At 38.1% G+C, this 21053-nt stretch overlaps 1 protein-coding gene across 1 annotated transcript; it reads left to right on the forward strand.

Annotated features, from left to right (window-relative positions):
• The first annotated feature begins 371 nt into the window (after positions 1-371).
• On the forward strand, positions 372-827 carry LOC127194140 (peptidyl-prolyl cis-trans isomerase NIMA-interacting 4-like). The gene has a single exon (XM_051151485.1). It carries the CDS (start codon positions 393-395, stop codon positions 825-827), a length of 435 nt encoding a protein of 144 aa, XP_051007442.1. The 5' UTR covers positions 372-392.
• The last annotated feature ends 20226 nt before the right edge of the window (positions 828-21053 follow it).

Consider the following 21053-nt stretch of genomic DNA (forward strand, 5'->3'; position numbering starts at 1 on the left):
TACTAACTTTACAGAGTCAAGAGGACAAGAGAGCCTGATTGAAGAAGTACACTCATTATATTCCTCAGTCACAGAACAGTCAAACAGAGAAAAGAACTTAGTAAGCAAATGAAATACAGTGAAATTGGAAACTACAGTGCCCTTGCTCATAATACAGTGTATTTAGTCTCCCTTGCTTACTTTTTCTTCATAATGTGTTTCATTTTTAGTGCACTGTATAATTACTCTTGTTCTGTTTAGTATTTTGGGATTTTTCTTGGTTTGCTAAATCTTTGATGTCTGGAATGTGCCTGGCTCATAGCAAGCTCTCCAGAAATACCTGTTGATCATTCTGTATTCAGGGCACAAGTAACTATATTCATACTTGGAGAATTCAATGACAAGCTTAAGAGATGTTGCCAAAGGAGAAAAGTGGCTCTGGAAAAGGAGGGAAAGGAGGTGTAGCCTCTGGGAGTGACAGTGCTGACAAGAAGTCTCAAGGTCCTAACGGTGGTGGTTATGCCATAAAGGTCAGACACATTCTATGTGGAAAACATGACAAAATCATGGAAGCCAGGGAAAAGTTAATGTCTGAAATGAGATTCAGTGAAGTGGCCTCACAAGATAGTGAAGATAAAGGCAGGCAAGGGGGTGACTTGGGTTGGATGACCAGAGAGCCCATGGTGGGACAATTGCAAGAAGCGGCATTTGCCTTGCCTGTAAGTGGAATGGATAAGCCTGTGTTCACAGACCCACCAGTTAAAACAAAATTTGGGTATCATATTATTATGATTGAAGGAAGCAAATCACATGAAAGACTGAAAAAAATATTCATATTTCAGTACTAAAGTTGTCCAAAAGATTAAGGAAACTGCATCCATATACTGTGCTGTAATTACAATGCTCATTTTACATGTGACACCACATGAAAATAGTGCTACTATTCATTCAAAGAGTTTATGACAACTTGAGGCTTTCTGTTTTAAACTCTTGCAGTTTAAGATTCACTCAAGGGCTATTACTGATTTAAGGTTTTAAAGTAGCTGATTATCATATTGGACAATACATATCACTGCTTCATACAGTTGAAAGATATGAATACACTTCCTTTTTAATTCTGTATCTATTGTTATATAGCTAGATGTTGTTTAATTTTAGAAAATGCACACGTTAATGTGTGTTGCTTACACATTTAATATATTCAATATACACATATTTAAACAAAAGTAAAAGACCCTTGTTTTGGCTCCTCACACAGGAGGACTGATAATCTTTTGACATACATTTTGGTTACATTCTACATGAAAACAGAGCCATCTTCGTTGAAATATATGTCTTATCAAACATTCTCCATTTTGTACTAACCTTTAAAAGTTTTTCTTACTTCTTGAACTAAGGCTTTCTTTATCTCTTGAAATAAAAAACATATCATTATCTATAGTCAGTTTATTGTATGATAGTGAACTTGCACCATTTACTCCTGTGTGAGTGTGACACATTCTCCACTGATCAACATCCGTGCTGCTCTCACTCCCCCAGCCTCTGTAAGCACCTGTGGTGGTTTCACTAACAATGGCTCCCAAAGGCCTCCATATATTTGACTACTTGGTTGTCAGGAAGTGGTAATACTTAAGAGGGATTTAGGAGGGTGTAGATGAGGCCTCATTAGAAGAAATGTGTCATTGGAGGTAGACTTTGAGGTTCCAAAAGCCCAAGCCAGGCCCAGTTGTCTCTTTCTTCCTGCTGCCTGTGGATCCAGATGTAGAACTTTGAGCTACTTACTTCTCCAGTACCACGTCTGCCTGCACGCCACCATGCTTCCCACCATGATGATAATGGACTAAACCTCTAAACTTGTAAGCCAGCCCCAATTAAACGCTTTCCTTTACAAGAGACACAGAGAGATAGAGAGTCAGAGAGACAGAGAAAGACAGAGCCAGAAAGACAGAAAGAGGAGAGGCTCCTTCAAAAACTGTTTCATTTTCTGGCAAGGAGAATGGTAGTTCAGTGATGGGATGGACCATACCTTGCCCAAGACTGCTTAGCTACACAGCTCTCATTCCTTGTTAATATCTAACCCTCCTGTCAGGCCCCTGAAGATGTACTTGCAGAGGTAGTAGGAGGGTCACTGACCTCTGTTCTTTTTCCCAATGTTTTTTTTTTTCACAGTTCCTTGTCTCTTAATGGGCCTATTAAGGACCGGCAGTGAGGCCTAACTTAAGGGTACCAGGGCCTCTGCTTTGACCTCAGAAACTCCAACCAAACCACACATCTTCTGTCAAGTCACATGTCTTCCTTGATACCTATCCCTGCAACAGTGTAGAAATCCATTTTCTAAGTGAGCACAAGCCTCTGCACACTGTCCTCAGGTCCAGCTGCTTTCCTCAGTGAACTTGTAAAATTCTGCACTGCAGTCTAACAGAGTGGGTCTCTTGATACGTCCTCATGTGCTCCAGGCACATTAGGCACAGAAACCTCGCAGCCATACATGTGTGAATTGTACCCAGCATCCTTCTTAAGCTGCACCATTTATCATAGCAAGAAGAGCACCCAAGTGAGGAAATACTCTGCGATCTAGAACTTTGTGATGCTACTCAGCTCCTCACTGCCCATTGTGCATTATGCTTGTGCCCCGGCTCCTCCCACCCACTGGGGCCTTTGAGTTTTTACTTTGGTTGCATTGCTATTACAGATTTTCCTCACATTATTTAAAGAGCAAACCTTCTCAAGGTGTTGTTTAGGGAGCAGGTTGTTTTTGTAACATTCTAATGTTTCAAGTAGATGTTTTTCAGATTCATTTTCTATTTAGTCGAGGAGATCAGTGATCACACAGAGTACCTTATTATTTCAGTACGACATGAAAAACAATAACAATGTTGATCAAAAGAGCCCGAGGCAAGGCATGGTTACAATTCAGGAAAACAAAGGACAGAAAAAGCAGATGAATAGATAGAACTTATTGTAAGGGAAATTGAAAGGTCATTACTGCTGCAATGAACACAAGAGCAGGTGATTTTGAAACAATAGCTCCATGTTTATTTTTCTGATTTATAAAAGTAACATGTATATGCACATTGGTCAAAATATGAAAAAAAAATATAACAGAGAAAATAAAAATTGTACCACCTATAAAAACTTCTTTTTGTGTGTCCATATCACACTTAAAAGGACAACTGTGATAGGTGATTTTTTATTTGAAAAAAATTTCATCTTTCATGTTACACATGAAAAAATTGTAAGAGTCAGTGGTAGTAGATGACTATGGTGAAGCAGTATTTCTGGGCACACTAGAAGCATGTTGACATGTGAACTCACAGCAGTTGTGGTGGCATGCACAAGGCTGTACGTGAAAGATCAAGCTAGACATAGTCTACCATGGAGGAAGAAGGCGTTCGTGATTCCTAATTGGAGAGGGATAGCCAGTTATATTCAGGGCTGGAGCTTCTGGGAGACCACCATGATTCCCTAGATGGCAGCCCCCCACGAATGCACATACTGGGAGCACTAAATGGACTCTCAGGTTGAAAGAAAATAAAAGAACACATGATATTGGGAGGGAATAGTGAAAGGGGATAGGGGAGGAACTGGAGTGGGGTAAAGAGTGGTGGTCATCATCAAAACATGTTATATGTATGTGTGAGAGTCTCAAGTAATTAAAAAGTTATTTGATCATCTAAATATAAATTATATTTAATATAAATTAATTAACATTAAAAAATTGTATATTTATAGTAGTAAAATTATGTTAAAATGTTAAATTAGAATTTGTTTATATATAGTTAATATATATAATAAAGTATATAATATATTTTAAAGATGTTATTGTATGTGAAGTTATATAGCTTTATGTCTAACAGCTTTTAATTTATTTCCAATTTTTCTTAAAAGTCATGTATCTCAAAATGAACTCACTTTGCCAAATAATAGGACTGTGTTATATCATTTGATAATTTTTGTTAATTTCCTACTCCAAAGTTGCCATTTTTACATCAAATTATAAGAATATTTATTTATTTGAATCATCATTAGCATTTATATGTCTGTTCTAAATTGACTTGTATCTCCTCCAAAGATGTTTAAGTTGTAATTCCAGGATTCCATGCCAGTGACATTTGTGGAAATGAAGTTACAGTCTTTGCAGTCATAATCAAATTAAGAAGAGATTTGTATCCTGGATCAGAGTGGAAGAGAAATCTAGTGTGAGGCTTGGTGGTTGTGGGTGGTGGCTATGGTTCATGCCTTTAATCTCAGCACTGAGGAGGCAGAAGATGGCAGATCTCTGAGCTACAAAATGAGTTCCAGAACAGAGAAACAGTCTCAAAATGAGAGAGAGAGAGAGAGAGATGGGGGGGTGGGGGGGGGGGGGTTGGAGGGGGAGAGAGGGAGGGAGAGAGAGAGACAGGGAGAGAGAGACACAGAGAGAAAAAGAGAGACAGAGACACAGAAAGACAGAGACAGAGAGACAGAGATGTTAGGTCCTTCTTCAGGGCGTGGCTGGCATAGCCTGCCCTCTATTGGGGGGGGCGGGCTTCCTGCTCCCAGAGATTCACTATATAAACCAGACCTTTTGGGTTCTTTCTCTCTCTCTCTCTCTCTCTCTCTCTCTCTCTCTCTCTCTCTCTCTCTTTCTCTCCCTCCCTTCCCCCTCTCTCCTTCCCTTCCTGCACTTCCAGCTTCCCTTCCCCCTCCAGTGCTGTTTGTAATAAACCTGCATTCTGCATTTATATATTGTAGCTTTGTTGCCATTTAGTTCATACTGTTTATTTAATTAATCAAGAGAGACAGAAAGAGGAAAGAAAGAAAAGTAAAAAGGAAGAAAGGAAGAAAGAAAGAAAGAAAAGTAAAAAGGAAGAAAAAAGAAAGGCAGGAAAGAAGGAAGAAAGAAATGTAATGTGAGTGTCCATATAAGGGGAAAGTTTCGGGGCTACAGAGACCCAGTGTAGACATTCGAAAGCAGGACAGGAAGACAAGGATTAGTCCCCTGGTCGAAGCCTTTCAACAGCAAGAAGAGAGTTCCAGCAGAGCATGGTAGCAACTCTGAAGGTTTCCCTCCTTCCCAGGGACACACCTATGGTCTCCATCTCCTAGGAATCTCACTAGACACCCGTCACAGGGCCTTTGTGCGATTAGCGCTTCCTGTTTTTATTTTTATCAGATTGTAATTCCATCCAAGTCAACTCTGGGGCACTTCACTTATCTCACGGATCCCAAGAGAAAGCAGGGAGGGGCATTTTTCTCTGCAAGCTTTTGAGATGTAACTTGAGAGCCAAGAAATAGACAGGGCTCCTGCTGGGACAACTTTGACCGGCCTTTGAGGAACCTAAACATATACTTAGGTATATACGAATTTATTCTACTCTCCTCCATGAAGTGCATATCCACACTTGGTGGTCAGTCTCTAAATGCATCTCTTTTTTCCCCTGATCCGAATCCTTAAAGCATACATTAAAACTAGTTTTAATAAAATCTCCAACTCTGTCTCACACTGGCTAGTCCTGGAAATTCTTCTCTGTGTCTAAGCCTTTAATCTGAGTCCTTGGTTTGCTGAGGATGAGAATGAAAAAGTGCCTTTGTCCTCACACTATTGTTTTAAAGTTATCGGTATTATTAGTATTATCAGCATGCCTGGCTAGCAATCAATTAAGACACAGACACTTGTTATGTTTTAAAATAGCCTTAGTTAACTTGGGGCAGGGCAGACATTAATCCCCTAAACTACTCCCATAGTGGGCCAGGTATGGGATATCTGCCTCAATCCCATGCCATCTACTTCTAATAACTTCTATCAAGCTACATCCCATTCATAATCCCAAATACTTGCTAATGTTCTTCATCTGCGCTGGATTCTCCATCCATGCTGGCCATGTGCTTCTTCTCCAGCTAACCTATGGTGGCCTTCCTCTCTTCTCCTCCAGACCCTCTCCTTCCTCCTCATGGTGGTCTTTCTTCTTCTTCTTCTTCTTCTTCTTCTTCTTCTTCTTCTTCTTCTTCTTCTTCTTCTTCTTCTTCTTCTTCTTCCCAGGATTCCACCCCACGCCCCGCACCTCTCTCTGGAACCTTAGCCACATCTCTATCTCCTCTGCCTTGCCCAGCTGGGATGGCTTTTTATTAATCAAAAGGTGATTCACAGACAGCAAGCAGTAATTAGCATTAAAATACATCAAACCATTCCCCAACATCACAGCATGGAGATTTCAGACTCAGCTCTATATCTACCTGAAGCACTACTTGTGGGCTTCCTTGACTGTCATTCAGCTATTCTGTTTCATCAAGCATGGCTTGCAAACAACCTTGGTTTCTTCATTTCTTTTCTTCTTCTTCTTCTTCTTCTTCTTCTTCTTCTTCTTCTTCTTCTTCTTCTTCTTCTTCTTCTTCTTCTTCTTCTATCTACAGATCCACTTAGTGTTTGAGAAGTGCCACTGGCACCAAAGATAGAAAGCTCTACAGGCAGCTAAACCTATTTCTGGATCAGATGGAACACTGCAAGACTTTTCTGTGGGGATCTCAGCATAAAAGCGAGGGAGCAGCCTGACACATAAGGGGAGCACTACTCCCGCCCCAGACAAAATGCATTCTTGATTCACAGCATACAAGGAATGACTGCATCCATGCATGCTCTCCCCCAACAGCAGACAGTCAAGGTGCAGTGGTTTCTCTGCCTGTGTCCTCAATGTCCTTGCCACAGAGCCGGTCTTATCTATGCTCCCTAAGACAAACAGCCTTAGGCAAAGAGAGATCCTTCCCTTCTCAAAGCCCTTTTACCAGTTTGATTGACACCTTAACTTAAAGCCAACCCTGCCTACCATTTAGGACCTCACTATAGGATTGTGTTATAGAGGATGGGACCTCTTATACATTTCAAAGGCAATGTGTGAATTTGTAGTTCATGGATTCTTTTTTGTAAGAGGTTAAAAACACATCTGGTATGTGATCAATGTGTTTATACTTTATACTCGACCGACAATGAAGTAGCATGAACTCTCCAGATTTGTACTGGAAAGTTCAGTGTTGGATCACAAAGGGCCCTGGGTAGGGATGGCCACCTGAACCATGGAAGCTGTTCCCTGCCCAGATGACACCTGACTGGACAGATGTGCTGCCTGATCAGGAAGGACATTATATCCCAGATAAGTGCAGATGGACAGATAGTGACTCATCCAGGGACCTATTCTTTATTTATTTTGTTTCTTTTAGATACATAAAGATGCATCTGATATGGATTCATTATGGATAAAAAGAATAAAATGCTTTTTCCTAAAAAGATATTGAGAAAGGAATTTATTAGCAAAGAAGTCTCCTCTAGAGCTTAGCTCTAAAAATGGAAAAAAAAATATTGCTTTAAGTCTGCATGACTAGCTTCATGCTTTTAGATTTTGCTTTTACTGGCATATGCTTGAGACTTGAGTCCCATCAGTGATTACGTTAGATTCCTACTTTTAAAATTTAAGTTCACTACCATGTTCTTAAGAAAAGTTATGTTATTAAAGCACAGATCTGAGGTTAGTGACTGCTTATAGCTGTGGGTAGAAATACCCAGATCACCAGTCTAGTTTAAAACTGAACACAGGAAATCTAAACAAAAGCTATAAAACCTTTCTTTTTTCTTTCTTTTCTTTTTTTTTTAAAGAACCAACCTTTGTGTACAAGTTTGTGCATGTCTGCATTGTCTACAGGTACCCACGGTTTTATACCATTGACTTGCTACCAAATTTGCTCATAAGTGAAATGTACAAGAAAGTTGAAGTTGTTAAATTAGCCAAATTCCTTAGAACTCAAAGTGTTAACTGAATTTTAAGAAAAAGCAAACAAATAAATGACAGCTTCCAATAGCTTTAGCCAGTTAGACATGGCTACATCTCCTAGCACACCAGTTACAGAGACAAAGTAAAGACCAGGGACAGCGAAGACATTTGTTCAATATGGTCATGTTGGAAAGCAAATGGCTTTTGACTTTTTAACAAAAGCTTTACATTTAAATAGAAAAAAGTAAATAAATAAAAGGCAAGAGGTATGGGTAATTAGATAGTCCTGGTGATAATACTTCATTTATTATTGTCTTATTCAGAGTTTTACAAGATGGTAAAGTCCCCATGTATGAGAGGGTAAACTAGTTTTCAGAAAATGATTTCTCATAGTCTAATGTGAAGCCTTGTCTCAAGGATGTCTTCCTCATCTAGGCTCTGCTGTCCTGGAATCCAAAGATAAGAAGCCTTAGCTGTAGGCCTTTAACTTATCCTGAGTAGTTAGTATGCTTATTTGCATATGTATCAGATAATTAAACAAAAACAAACAAATGAAAAAAAAACAAACACTAAAAGAAGGCAGAAATGACAAAACTTTATTTTGCTTATTATAGGTTTCATTATCTCAGCTGAAAACAAGTGACTTTTAACAAAAGCAATTTTCAGTGCTTGTTAAAATAGAGTTTAAGATGGGTGTGGTGGCAGGCACTTTAATCTCAGCATTTGAGAGTTAGAGGCAGATGGATCTCTGTGATTCTAGGCCAGCTGGTCTACAAATTGAGTTCCAGGCCAGACAGAGCTATTCCACAGAGAAATGCTGTCTTGAAAGACCAATTAATACATGAAAAAATAATACAAAATAAAATAGAGCCCCTGATGCCCTCTTCTGACAAGGTGGGGAAGTTTAAAAGACTTGACTTGCCTGTACTGTAAATATATATAGTTAAGTATAACATTACAAATATTATAATTACTACGGATACAATTTTTATAGCATTTGATAAAAATTATTTGTATTTAGTGTTTCTTACAGCAGGTACCAGAAACACAAGTACATATACATGCAGGCATGCAGGGAAACACCCATACACATTAAAAACAAAGCAAGCAAAACAACAACAAGAAGCTTGTTGGTAGAAAGGAAGTATTCCTATGGTTTTGCTGTGCTTTCGATATAGCTTCCAGTGTTTCATTTGGGCATTAGGTTGTTTTATTTTAAAAACCTTAACAAATTTTGTAGAAAAAGTAGTCGAAAGAAATAATCAGGTAAGAAGACAGAAGAACGTTATTGATATAAAATATTTTTTTAAATCTTAGTTTTATTTCTGTGGCTATGATAAAATACACTGAAAAACCAAACCAAAACAAAAAACAAGTCAGGAGGAGAAAGGGCCTATTCTATTTCATGATTCTTCTAGGCTGTGTCCTATCAGAGAAATCAAGGCAGCAGAAATTTCAACCTCCTGTTGTATCACATCAAGAGCGAGGAGAAATTAGAGGCTTCCTCCTCCAATCTTCTTCCACGCTTATCTAGTCCAAGACACAAAGCAAAGGAATGGTACTACCCACTGTGCGGCAGGTCTTCCCACGTAAGAACAATAATAAAATTAATTAGAATAATTAATTTTTATATCTTGCAATAATAAACATTAATGTAATAAAGAAAATTCTCCATAGATTTGACAATGGGCTAACCAAAGTCAGACAATTCCTCCTTGGGATTCCCTTTCCAGGTAACTCTACTTTGTGTCAAGCTGGCATTGAAAACTAACCATTACATTATAGAAGGTTAAAGAGAAAAGAATATGTCTTCAGATTTAAAACTAAGAAGGATTTTACATGTTTTTTGTTTTTGTTTTTTTCCCTGAAATAAAAAAATGTTTAGAATTAAAAGTAAAAAGAGTAAAGAAGCCAAAAGCTTAAGAGCCCTCTCCTTGGAATCTGGTTAAAGCCTTGAAGGGGGAGAAACTATCACAATAAATCGCTTGTTTGTCCCTTCCTAGATACACACCTACAGTTTTCTAGGAATATCACAAGAAACCCCATTTACAGGAAAAGAATGTGTCGTAAGGCCCTTGTGCAACTCTAGTGCTTTTTAGTTTAACCTTATCAGGTTGTAATTCCATCTAAGGTATTTGTAGAGCGGCCCCATTCATCATACATATAAAGAAAGAAGTTGAGGTAAAGTGAGAGTTTTTTTTTTTTTAGCCACCAAATTTTTAGGAGGTTATACTCCCTAAACCTTGGGCTTAAGGCCTACATCAAAAATCATCTTTAATAAAATCTCCAGTTCTGTTTCACGTTGGCTAGTCCCGAAATTCTTTTCTGCACTGAAGCCATAGATTCTTGCTTGGTTTGAGTCAAGTTCACTGAAAGATCAAGAGAACCCATCAGGCAGTATGGAGTTGGGTGTCTGGTCCTTCTCTGCTGATATTAGGAAAATAAACATAGAAAATGAAGTTAGCTGGCCACAAACCAGAAAAGGTAAATGAGCTTGGGGGGGGGGGGGAAGGATTCTTTCTTACAACTATTGGATAAAGAACAAATAACCCTTCCAAAACCTTAACATTGCAGTTGTCTTTAGACCTCTGAGAGAGCAACTTTTTGGTGGTTTTTAGTTACACAGCCTTGGGAAATAAATACAATAACCTTTAAAAAAAAAAAAAAGAAAGTAATGTCATTATTGATGTATTTCACGATGAATATCTCAGTGGTTTTGAGGTCTTACCTTTTGATGCTGCAGCAAAACGGAGGACAACAGTACATATCCTTGTTCAATTTGCATGACCTGAATCCTTTTCGACTGGCTCTTCCTTGTGGAAACACCGGTTTTGTTGTTGTTGTTGTTTTGTTTTGTTTTGTTTTAATCATAGCATACTTTTTTTTTTTGCTTCAAATATACATTTTTCTTCTTCCTCCTCTTCTTTCCTTTTTGTTGTTTGTTTTGTTTTTCTTAGACAGGGTTTCTCCGTGTAGCTCAGGATATCCTGGAACTCACTTTATAGACCAGGCTGACCTAAAACTGATAGACATCTGCCTGCCTCTGCCTCCTGAGTGCTTGGATTAAAGGCTCAGTTATACAAGATTTCCCCAACAAAGTCCATGGTAGGAGATGCCTTTGCTTGTTTCCAATAATTAATATTTGTGAGTAACCAAGTAGGAAAAGAGACTAAGGAATTATAATTGTGAATACTAATATCCTCATTCTTTGATGTAAAATGAACAAAGGAAAGTTGGAGAAGAGGTAGGATGAACATCACTCAAATTCTAAGTTCCACCTGAAATAATAATTTGAATTTACTTTTGGTGATTCTAAGTGTTGACATCCCTGAGCTACAGAAGTTTTGCAATAGCAGAGAATAGTCATAACTTTGGTAGCAGGCTCAGAAGATGAAGATAAACTAGAGCTGAGAAACTCTGGTGCTTCTTAATACAATTTAAGTAACAGTCACAATTGTTACTATGTCAATGAGGACCTCTGAGCAAGATCTGTATCATTAATGCCTAATATGGTGAAGAAAAACACCATTAATATAAGTCATGTGTACTGATGGGTAAATATACTCACTATATTTCTCTTCACCTTTCTATTTGGTTGAAAAAAATTAAAATACTTTTATTCAACATGAATTATGCTTATCATGCTTTTATACTATGTTGTATGTGTGTGTGCACGCATGAGTGCATGTGTGTGTGTGTATCATATGACATAATTTGTTTTCTTTCTTAATGTAGATTTTAATTGATGTAGATTATATTACTTTCCTTTTTCCCTTTCTTATTCCAACCCTTCTCAGTTAGCATCCCTCAAATATTACCCATGACCCCTTTCAAGTTGATAGCCTCGTTTTTCTTTAATTATTATTGTTACATATAAATGTATATGTATGTATGTGTATTCGCAAATAAAAAGAAATACAACCAGCTGGGTCAATTTTTGTGGATTGTTTTTATGTGGTTTCTTACCTGATTACTCTACATAGGACAACCAATGAGAGAGATTGTCTCCTGGAGAGGCTGTCTCCTTCTCCCAGTAATTGTAGTTACCTATAATCCTTTGTTTAAGGGGAGACCCCATAATATTTTCCCTGTCCGTGTTAGCATGATCTTTGATTTTTGTCATTATTCCAGTCTTGTTAATTCTGACATTTCTATGAGAGACTGCTTCACAGTATAATTCCTGGTGTCTTGGTGCTCACATTCTCTCTGGCCCTTCTGCACTGTTCCCAGACCAATCAATGCAGGAGCTGTGATGTGGACTCCCCACAATCCTTTGATCTCTGTAGTCTGTCTAGTTGTAGTTTTCTGTGATGACCTCCATTTGCCATAGAGAGGCTTCTTTGACAAGGGATGGCACTTCTACTTATCTGTGGATATAAAGGTAAGATTTAGACTAGATGGAGGAATGATGCTGGTCTAGCCAAGTGGCAGTAGAGTCTTTCCTACAGTCCATGACCTCAATAATCCTGTAAAGCAAGCTTGGTTTCTAGTATCAACATGATTTCCCTCCTGGTAGTATATTAATATAGATGTTATAGACATGACTATATTGATATAGAGTCATAAATGGATTTTCATTCAAGATTTCAAAAGCATATTGTTATTTATAATTGTGTGTGTGATTACAAGTATGTATATCATGGCATACATGTAAAAATCATAGAACAATTTCAGGAGTTGGTTGTGTCCTTCCACTTTGGGAACTGAGCTCAGGTGATCAGATTTTTACAGCAATTGATTTACCTACCAAACCACCAAGGTTTCTCTTCTCTCCACACTTTTCAGTCCCCCCTTACTTCCCATCTCCCTCAGATCTACTCCTCAATTTCCCTTCAAATAATGAACAACCCTGCCAGGGATATCAACCTATCATGCCCTGACAAGATACAATGAAATTAAACATAAATCCTCATATCAAGGATGGACAAGGGAACCCAGTAGGACAAAAAGGGTCACAGAAGCAGGTAAAAGAGTTAGCGACACCCACCACTCCCTTAGGAGTCCCACAAGAACAGTAAGCTATACAACCATAACATTTACGCATAGGACATATCTCAGAGCCACACAGGTTCCATGGTTGTGGCTTTAGTGTCTGTATTTTCTAGAGCAGTCCTTAGTTGATGCTGTGTGGGCTAGGTCCTCATGGTGTTCTTAACCCTTCTGGCTCCTGCAATCCTCTCCATCTCCTCCATATTGCAAGGTTCACTGCATCTGCCTAGTATTTGGCTTGGGTCTCTGCTTACGCCCTCATTAAAGTTTCTCTAATGACGAATGGAACAGGCACCAGTCTATGAGTATAGCAGAATATCGTTAGTAATCATTTCATTTATTTTTTTCCTCAGTTGACTTTGGCTCTATTCTGGGCCATCTAGCCTCTAGTTCCTGGCCATCGGCGCAGTGTTAGGCATGGGCTCCCTCTTGTGTCATGGGCTTCAGGTTGGACCAGTTATTAGTTGGCCACTATGCTATGTTCTGGGCCACTATTACCGCAGCACGTCTTGGAGGCAGAACAATTATAAGTTGAAGTTTTTATGGCTGGGTTGGTGATCTAGTCCTACTGCTGGAAGCTTCTCCTGATTTTAGAAGATGATCTGTTCAGGCTTCATATCCCCAATATGGGGAGTATTCACTAAGGTCACCCTCAAAGACTCTAGGATTTTCCCACTGCACTAGATTTTCACATTGCCCCCAATTGTGCCCCAATTCAGTGGTCTCCATGAGTACTTCCCAACCTGCACCCCATCTTCCTGATTGTCCTATTCTTATTACAAGTTGCCTCCAGTTCACTTGCAAAATCTATTCTATTTCTTCTTCCCAGGGACCTCCATGTGTCCACTTCTTGAGTGTTCCTTGTTACTTGGCCTCTCTGGGTCTAAGGATTATATCATGACTAACTTTTACTTAACTGTTAATGTCTACTGATAAGTGAGTACATACTTTGTCTTTCTGGGTCTGGGTTACTTCACTCAGGGTGATTTTTTTTTTCTAGTTTCATCCACTTGCCTGCAAATTTCATGATTCATTGTTTTTAATAGCTGAATAATACTGAATTGTGTAAATGTACCATGTCTTCCTTATCTGTTCTTCAGATGAGGGACATCTAGGTTGTTTTCAGATTTTTGTATATTATGAATAGAATTGCTATGAACATAGTTGAGCAAGTGTCCTTGTGGTGAGATGGATCATTCTCTGGTTATGTGCCCAAATGTAATATAATTTTCTGAGAAACCAACATATAGACTATACAAGTTTTCACTCCCACCAGCAGTGGAGGACTATTCCCTTTGTTCAACATCCTGGCATGCATAAACTGTCACTTGTGTTTTTGATCTTAGGCATTGAGATAGGTATAAGATGAAATATCAGAGTCATTTTGATTTGCATTTCCTTGATGGCTACGGATGTTGAAAACACTGTTTCTTTGTTTCTCAGCCATTTGAGATTCCTCTATTGAGAATTCTTTGTTTAGTTCTGTACCCCATTTTATAATTAGATTATTTAGCTTGTTGAAGTCATATATCTTGAGTTCTTTATATATTTTGGATATTAGCTCTCTATGTGATGTGGAGTTGGTGAAAATTCTTTCCCATTCTATAGGCTGCCATTTTATTCAGTTGACAGAGTTTGTATATCTTGTTGATTTTCTTAAAGAACTAGCTCTTTGCTTCGTTGATTCTTGTGTTGTTCTCTTTACTTCTATTTTACTGGTTTCAGTCTTGACTTTCATTATTTCTTGCTGTCTACTCTTCTTGGAAGTGCTTACTTGTTTTTGTTCTATCATTTTCAAGTATACAGCTAAGTTGCTAGTATGAGACCTCTCCAATTTTTTTTAATATAGGTTCCTAGTACTATGGATTTTCTTATTAACACTACTTTTATTGTGTTCCATAAGTTGTGTATGTTATGTAAACATTTTCATTAGTTCTAAACAGTCTTTAATTTCTTTCTTATGTCTGTCTTGACCTATTTTTCTTACAGTAGAGAGTTGTTCAGTTTTCATGATTTTGTAAGATTTCTGTTGGTTCTGTTCTGTTGTGGTTTATAGCCAGTTTTAATCTGTAGTGTTCTGATAGGATGCAGGGAGTTATTTCAATTTTCCTGTATCATTTGAGACTTGCTTTGCGTCTGAGTATGTAGTCAATTGTGAAGAAAATTCCATGAGATCCCGAGAAGAAGGTATATTCTTTTGTGTTTGGGTGAAAGATTCTGTAAATATTTGTTAGATCCATTTGGTTTATAATGTCTGTTAGCTCCAGCATTTCTCTGTTAAGTTTCCCACTATCAGGTGTGAAGTTTAATATGTGATTCAAGCTGTAGGATTGCTTTTTGTTTTTGTGTTTTACAAACTTGGGCTCCCTGTGTTTGGGGCATAGATGTTAAGACTTAAAATGTCATCTTGGTGAATTTTTTCTTTGATGAGTGTGTAGTGTCCTTTTTTAAGTTTTTCTTTAGTTTTTTTGAAGTCTATTTTGTTAGATATCAAAATTGCTATAACAGCTTGATTTTAGGGCCATTAGCTTGGAATGTCTTTTTCCAACCATTTACTCATGTATGATGGGCATTTTTTTTAAAGAGTGTGTAGTAACATCTCCCCATCTCCAGGAAATTTTTGTGATATCCTCTGATTCACAGGATAAATTCTGTTGGCTGACAGATCCAGAAAAACCTGAGAATATAATAAACACACCCAGTTTATAATTACACAGCAAATTTTTCTATTTCTTAACTATGCATTCTCCTTTTTCTTTGTATGTGTTTCTGTTGACACTAAAATTGAACCATGTCTTTATAATAAATAAAACATTGGTGGCACTCAGAGGAAGGACAGCAGGTTGCCAAGAAGAGACTTGATACCCTATGAGCATATACAGGGGGAGGTAATCCCCCTCAGGAACAGTCATAGGGGAGGGGAATAATGGGAAAATGGGAGGGAGGGAAGAATGGGAGGATACAAGGAATGGGATAAATATTGAGATGTAACAAGAATAAATTAATAAAAAAATAAAAAAACATTGACAAAATAAAACGTAAGTCTTGTACTTCTTGCATGCATTTATCAAAGAAAATGGTATCCAAATGTTTTCATGCTGGTAGATATAAACCATTCAAACTTAAAGAACTAGAAAAAATATATTTTTTCACTTGGAACAATTCAGAGTTAGTCTATGTACACTATGGCAAATACTTTGTTAACTTATGTATCAATTCTAAGCAAGTGTAAGTAAACAGATGCATTTTACCACCAATATTTTTGTGGGTGTTGTTCTTTTTTAATAATTAATAATTTATGTATTCACTTTACATCCCGGTCATGCATCACCAATATTTATTTTTGTCCCTCAAAACACACAAACACATATGCCTCTGGCACCCTGTGTATTGACTGCTCTAAGTTTTCTATATGCTCCCTCCAAATATTTAGTTCATGTAGATCTGGGAGAAAGTGTTTTCACAACTGGTGAGAGACACAGTATTTTCCTTGTTTTATTTTAGAATATAGAAAATGAATCGTGGTCTCTAAATTTTATTCAGCTCTCAATACTGGAAGAAGATATATATTATATTATATTGTTCCTTTTCTGTTTTGAAGAATTTAGTTACATTTACTTACCCCCCACCCCGCACTACCACAGTCCATTGCCCTTGTCTGGAGGTCAAACATCAACCTAATAGAATCAGAGTAACCACTTTCCTTCCATTTTCTTCAAACTGAGGTCATCAGCATTGGTGGCAAGTGCCTTTACATACCAAGTTGTCTTGCTGGTCTTATTATTGCTGTTTTTTAAAAAATAATAGATTTTATTAATTTATTCATATTACATCTAAATTGTTATCCCACCTCTTGTATCCTCCCATTCCTCCCTCTCTTCCATTTTCCTGTTACTTCCCTCCCCTATGACTGTGACTGAGGGGGACATCCTTCCCTTGTATATGCTCATAGGGTATCAAGTCTCTTCTTGGTAGCCTGCTGTCCTTCCTCTGAGTGCCACCAGGTTGTTTTAAGGATAATATTTTAAGAAAATAATGCAATAAAATTGACCATCACAAAGATGCTTAAACCTACTATTGCCATATTTCATGAGGAGACAAAAGTTTGAAGGCATGTGTTATGTTTCCCAGTTGTCAACCTCTGGGTTGCTTTACAGTCTTGTAAAGCAATTTGTAGTTATTGTATTTTGACTCTTCAGTCATTGTGACAGAGGAATATACTTGGTAAGTATTTCAATATGACACAACTAATGACTTTCTCATAATATTATTGATCAAAGTTTTGTGCATTACATATTATTTTCCACCTTTTCTCTATGAATGTTTTCCAGTATTACCCCAAGGCATGAGTAATATATTTACTTTAAATATCTGCTGAGTCTTTCAGAGGCAATAGCTATTTCAAAGCATCATCTTCATACAGTTCAAAACTCCTTTCCCATTTAGAAGATGGATATTTGATACACACTTTATGGTAGATAATAATTCTCCATATAAGGAAATTTTCATTAGAGGTGAGAACATGACTAACTAAAAAATAAGTGAAAAATGAAGCATAGAATCTTGCTTTAGAATTGAAGGTTGTTTTGGAGGGTATTTTTCACAGCAAACTGCTGTAAATGTAAATCATCTAAATTAGGATATATTTTGATACTTTATTATACCTATCATTTTATATTAGTGTCTGTAGTGAGTTGAATATTAGCTCCAGACTACACTTTCACTTACCAGTGAGTGTAAGCATCCTTGAAAAGGTGCTTTGAATGTGATGTCGATATTGAGGATCTCAAGATCACCTTGAACTACCAGTGTGTCCCAAAGATGGTGACAAGAATTCTTACAAAGGGAGTCATGTGTGGAACACAGGGAGAAAGCCAAGGGAAGATAAAATCAGACTTTAGGGCTACACAGCCACAATCCAAGGGATGGCCATATATTCCAGGAGTTGGAAGAAAGAAGAAAGTTTACCCTCTAGCGACACCAGAAGTGATTCGACTCTAGCAGTATCTTTATTTTTAAATTTTTGGCTATAAATGTATAGGGACACAAGTTATATAAAGCACTAGTCCGTGGTCCTTCATTATGGAAGCTCTACGAAATCATACTCAATTGTACAAATGAAATTAAAAAATACTTCTCAGCATTAATTCTTGGCCAGTAGCTAAACCCAAATTAGCTTACATATTTGGGGCCCCACCAACTACAGAAAGTAATGAACTCAGTAGATACCCAAACTGGTTGACAAATACAACGTGTCTCTTCTTTCTGTGCTATAACTCTTGTAAAGAGAACAGTGTAAAGGACAAAACGTGAAACAAATATTTCACACAGTATAGTGTTTTAAGTTTATTTCTAATTATGACATGGAATCTAATTTTCTTTATTTTTTAAAAAATATTTACTTATTTATTATATACACAGTGTTTCTGTCTGTATGTATGCCTCTGCGCTAGAAGAGGGCACCAGATCCCATTATAGATGATTGTGAGCCACCATGTGGTTGCTGAGAATTGAACTCAGGACCTCTGGAAGAGCAGGCAGTGCTCTTAACCTCTGAGCCATCTCTCCAGCCACAGAATCTAATTTTCAGTGGTTGGACTGCAGTAAGATTCTTGGAAATGTGGTTTTAAGAATAATCAAATATTCTGGAAGAGAGTCTCATGTTTATCTGTCCACTGTACATGTACACTGTGCTATGATGAAAGATAAGTTTACATAGGAAAAATGAGCAACTAATTATAACTGGCCTTTGCTCTAAACTGTGTACAAAACAGTACATTCTAAAATTATTTTTATCTTTGTAATACATACTGAAGCTAGTTTCTCTCTCTCTGCCTCTGTCTCTGTCTCTTCCCCACCTTTCCTCTTCCCCACCAGTTAGTAAGAAGGCACCTCCATCCCCAACCTTTTTACTTTTGTACTTTCTATTATCTTTAAAACATTTTTTTAATGTTGACAGGACTGCGCTAAAGAAACTAAGGAATCTGTCTCTAAAGCTTGAAAAGTTGAGGCTTATGGCTCCACTCTCTCAAAACTGAAAGCTTATATACTAAAAGTACTCAAAGAGGAGACTTTCATCTCTGGACAAGAGTTTTAACATCCAGCAGCTAGGATCAAGCTTTTAAGATTTAGATGTTGGCTCCCTCAGCTCTTTCAAACAATTGTAGAAGCCATGGCCTGAACCCCACCTTCTGCTCTTCACATCCTTTCACTGTCTCTGTTTTCTGTCATTCTTCTTAGTCTTAGCTTCCTGAAGTTCCTGCCTTCAGTTCTTCTCCAGAATCCACTATCTCCCTCAACTAAGGGCTGGACCCAGGCCTTACTTGCAGAAGCCTTTTGAGAACAAAGAATATCACTGTCACTTCTCTGCAGAAATGGAGGTGAGAATGAGAGAGAGAGAGAGAGAGAGAGAGAGAGAGAGAGAGAGAGAGAGAGAGAGAGAGAGAGATTGTTTAATAGAAGCCCTGCAGAGCACAGTGCCACTTCTCAGAACAAGAAACAAGATGGAGCGAGGTCCTGAGCTCTGTTCCCCTCACTTGAAGTTCTTCAGTGTAACCTAAGTGAGATCTCCCTGAACTCTTTATCACTCCATTTGCACATTGCCTGATGCTCCACCTTGGCCAATCGAAATCACAGTTTACTATAGGGCTAATGCTCCCCCTCAAGTGGAGGTGTCCGATGTCTTCATAGAAAGAGCTGCAATGGGAAACATTTTATTTCAGAAATTGTATGGTATTTGGTGACTGCGTCTTCTGCCAACCATTGCACCTAGTTCTGAGAATTCTAGGGGGGGTAAAAAAAAAAAGAGCAAGAACAAAACAAAACTTTTCTTCACTGAAAATGCTAGTTCACTAAAACCACTGAATTAGGCAAAGTTGTCTTCTGCTAAAATAATGTGCAAACATTGAGAGATGATCATTTCTGCTACATGGTCACAATCTGGAAGGTAAACAGGACACTGCCAATTGGTGCTGGCATCTTCAGAATAGCCTAGCCTAGCCAGCCTCGGCCACCGCTGATTAGGTTTGGGGAATATTCTGATGTTTTGTTACTTTAATAAAAGCAGATTTGGGTGCAGTAGAGTGCTTTTCCCTCTGAGTACATTTTTCTTGAGAGACTCTACATTTCATCCAACAGGTCCTTTATGGTAGCCCAGCATCCTGACTTGATGCTGCAGTTCTTGCTTGGAAGGGTGGAGTAAACAGTTGAAATGTGGTTTGAAGTTCGTCATTTTGTCTGTTGATGGACATCTAGGTTGGCTCCATTGCCTGATTATCATGAATAATACAAAAGTAATCATGAACATTCAAGCATTTCTGTGGCAAGTTTCCAAGAGTGTAGAGCTGGGTTATATGAAAGTTTTATTTTCAGTTTTGGGTGAATCCTCCATATGAGCTCTGTATTGGCTATACATTACTATAATAAATGTTCCTTTTTTCACACTTCAACTCTGGTATTTGTTGGCACTTGCTGTCAGAACTCCAAGAAAACAAGACACAAATATTGTGACCTCAGTTTCTTAAAAAAATTGCAATTATTCTTGAAATGTGCATTTGTGCCCCTCCCAGAGGGAAAAGACAGGAGTGTGTTTGCTTAAGATTATTCATTACAACTGGTTATTGTTAACTATTTTTAAAAGTATTAATTGACATTTGTCTCTGCTTTTGAAAGCTGTCTGTTGAATTCATTAAAACGTTTGTTGATGGGATAATCTGTGATTGTGGTGTTTACTTTTTGTAACTCTTTATATATCTCACATGTTAAGCCCTTATCTGATGTTGTTTGCTGAACTTCCATTATAGAACCTACCTGGTTTCTTGGATCCTTCTCAAAAACATGATGTCATGGGGCAGGGGTGCAGGTGGGGAATCCAAGATGGCGGTACCTAACACAAACCTTGTTTGATTGCTATTCAGTCACAAAGCACCCACACTGGTGACCCACAGCTTCTAATCACTTGGCAAAAACACAAAGTCCCTGAGTTCCCACAGAAAGGTGCTCACATCTTTCTGAAGGCTAGCATAACAAGCCTGGCTGGCAGGTAGCTCTTGAACTCCCTGAGGCACAAAGAGTGCCTGGGCTTGTAAAAACAGCAGAGTCTGTAGGTTCTAGCACCTAGCAGACACCACATTCAGGAACACAGTGTATCGGACCTCAGGTCACCCAGCAAATCCACAGAAAGTTCTGAGGTCTAAGCTGGCACTGGACACATGCTATACAACCAGAGAAATCACCATGTGGAAATGAAAGAGATCAGCATAGGAACACAAACAATAATCCCCAGGACCATTTGATACCACCGGGAAGCAGCAGTCCTACCACCAGAGCAAGCCCTGGAAATAC

This window comes from Acomys russatus, chromosome 10 (genome assembly GCF_903995435.1).
Source record: "Acomys russatus chromosome 10, mAcoRus1.1, whole genome shotgun sequence".
Classification (NCBI taxonomy): Eukaryota; Metazoa; Chordata; class Mammalia; order Rodentia; family Muridae; genus Acomys; species Acomys russatus.

Bases quoted from the DNA above. Each gene is read 5' to 3' on its own strand.
- LOC127194140 (XM_051151485.1), top strand. From the start codon at position 393: ATGTTGCCAAAGGAGAAAAGTGGCTCTGGAAAAGGAGGGAAAGGAGGT.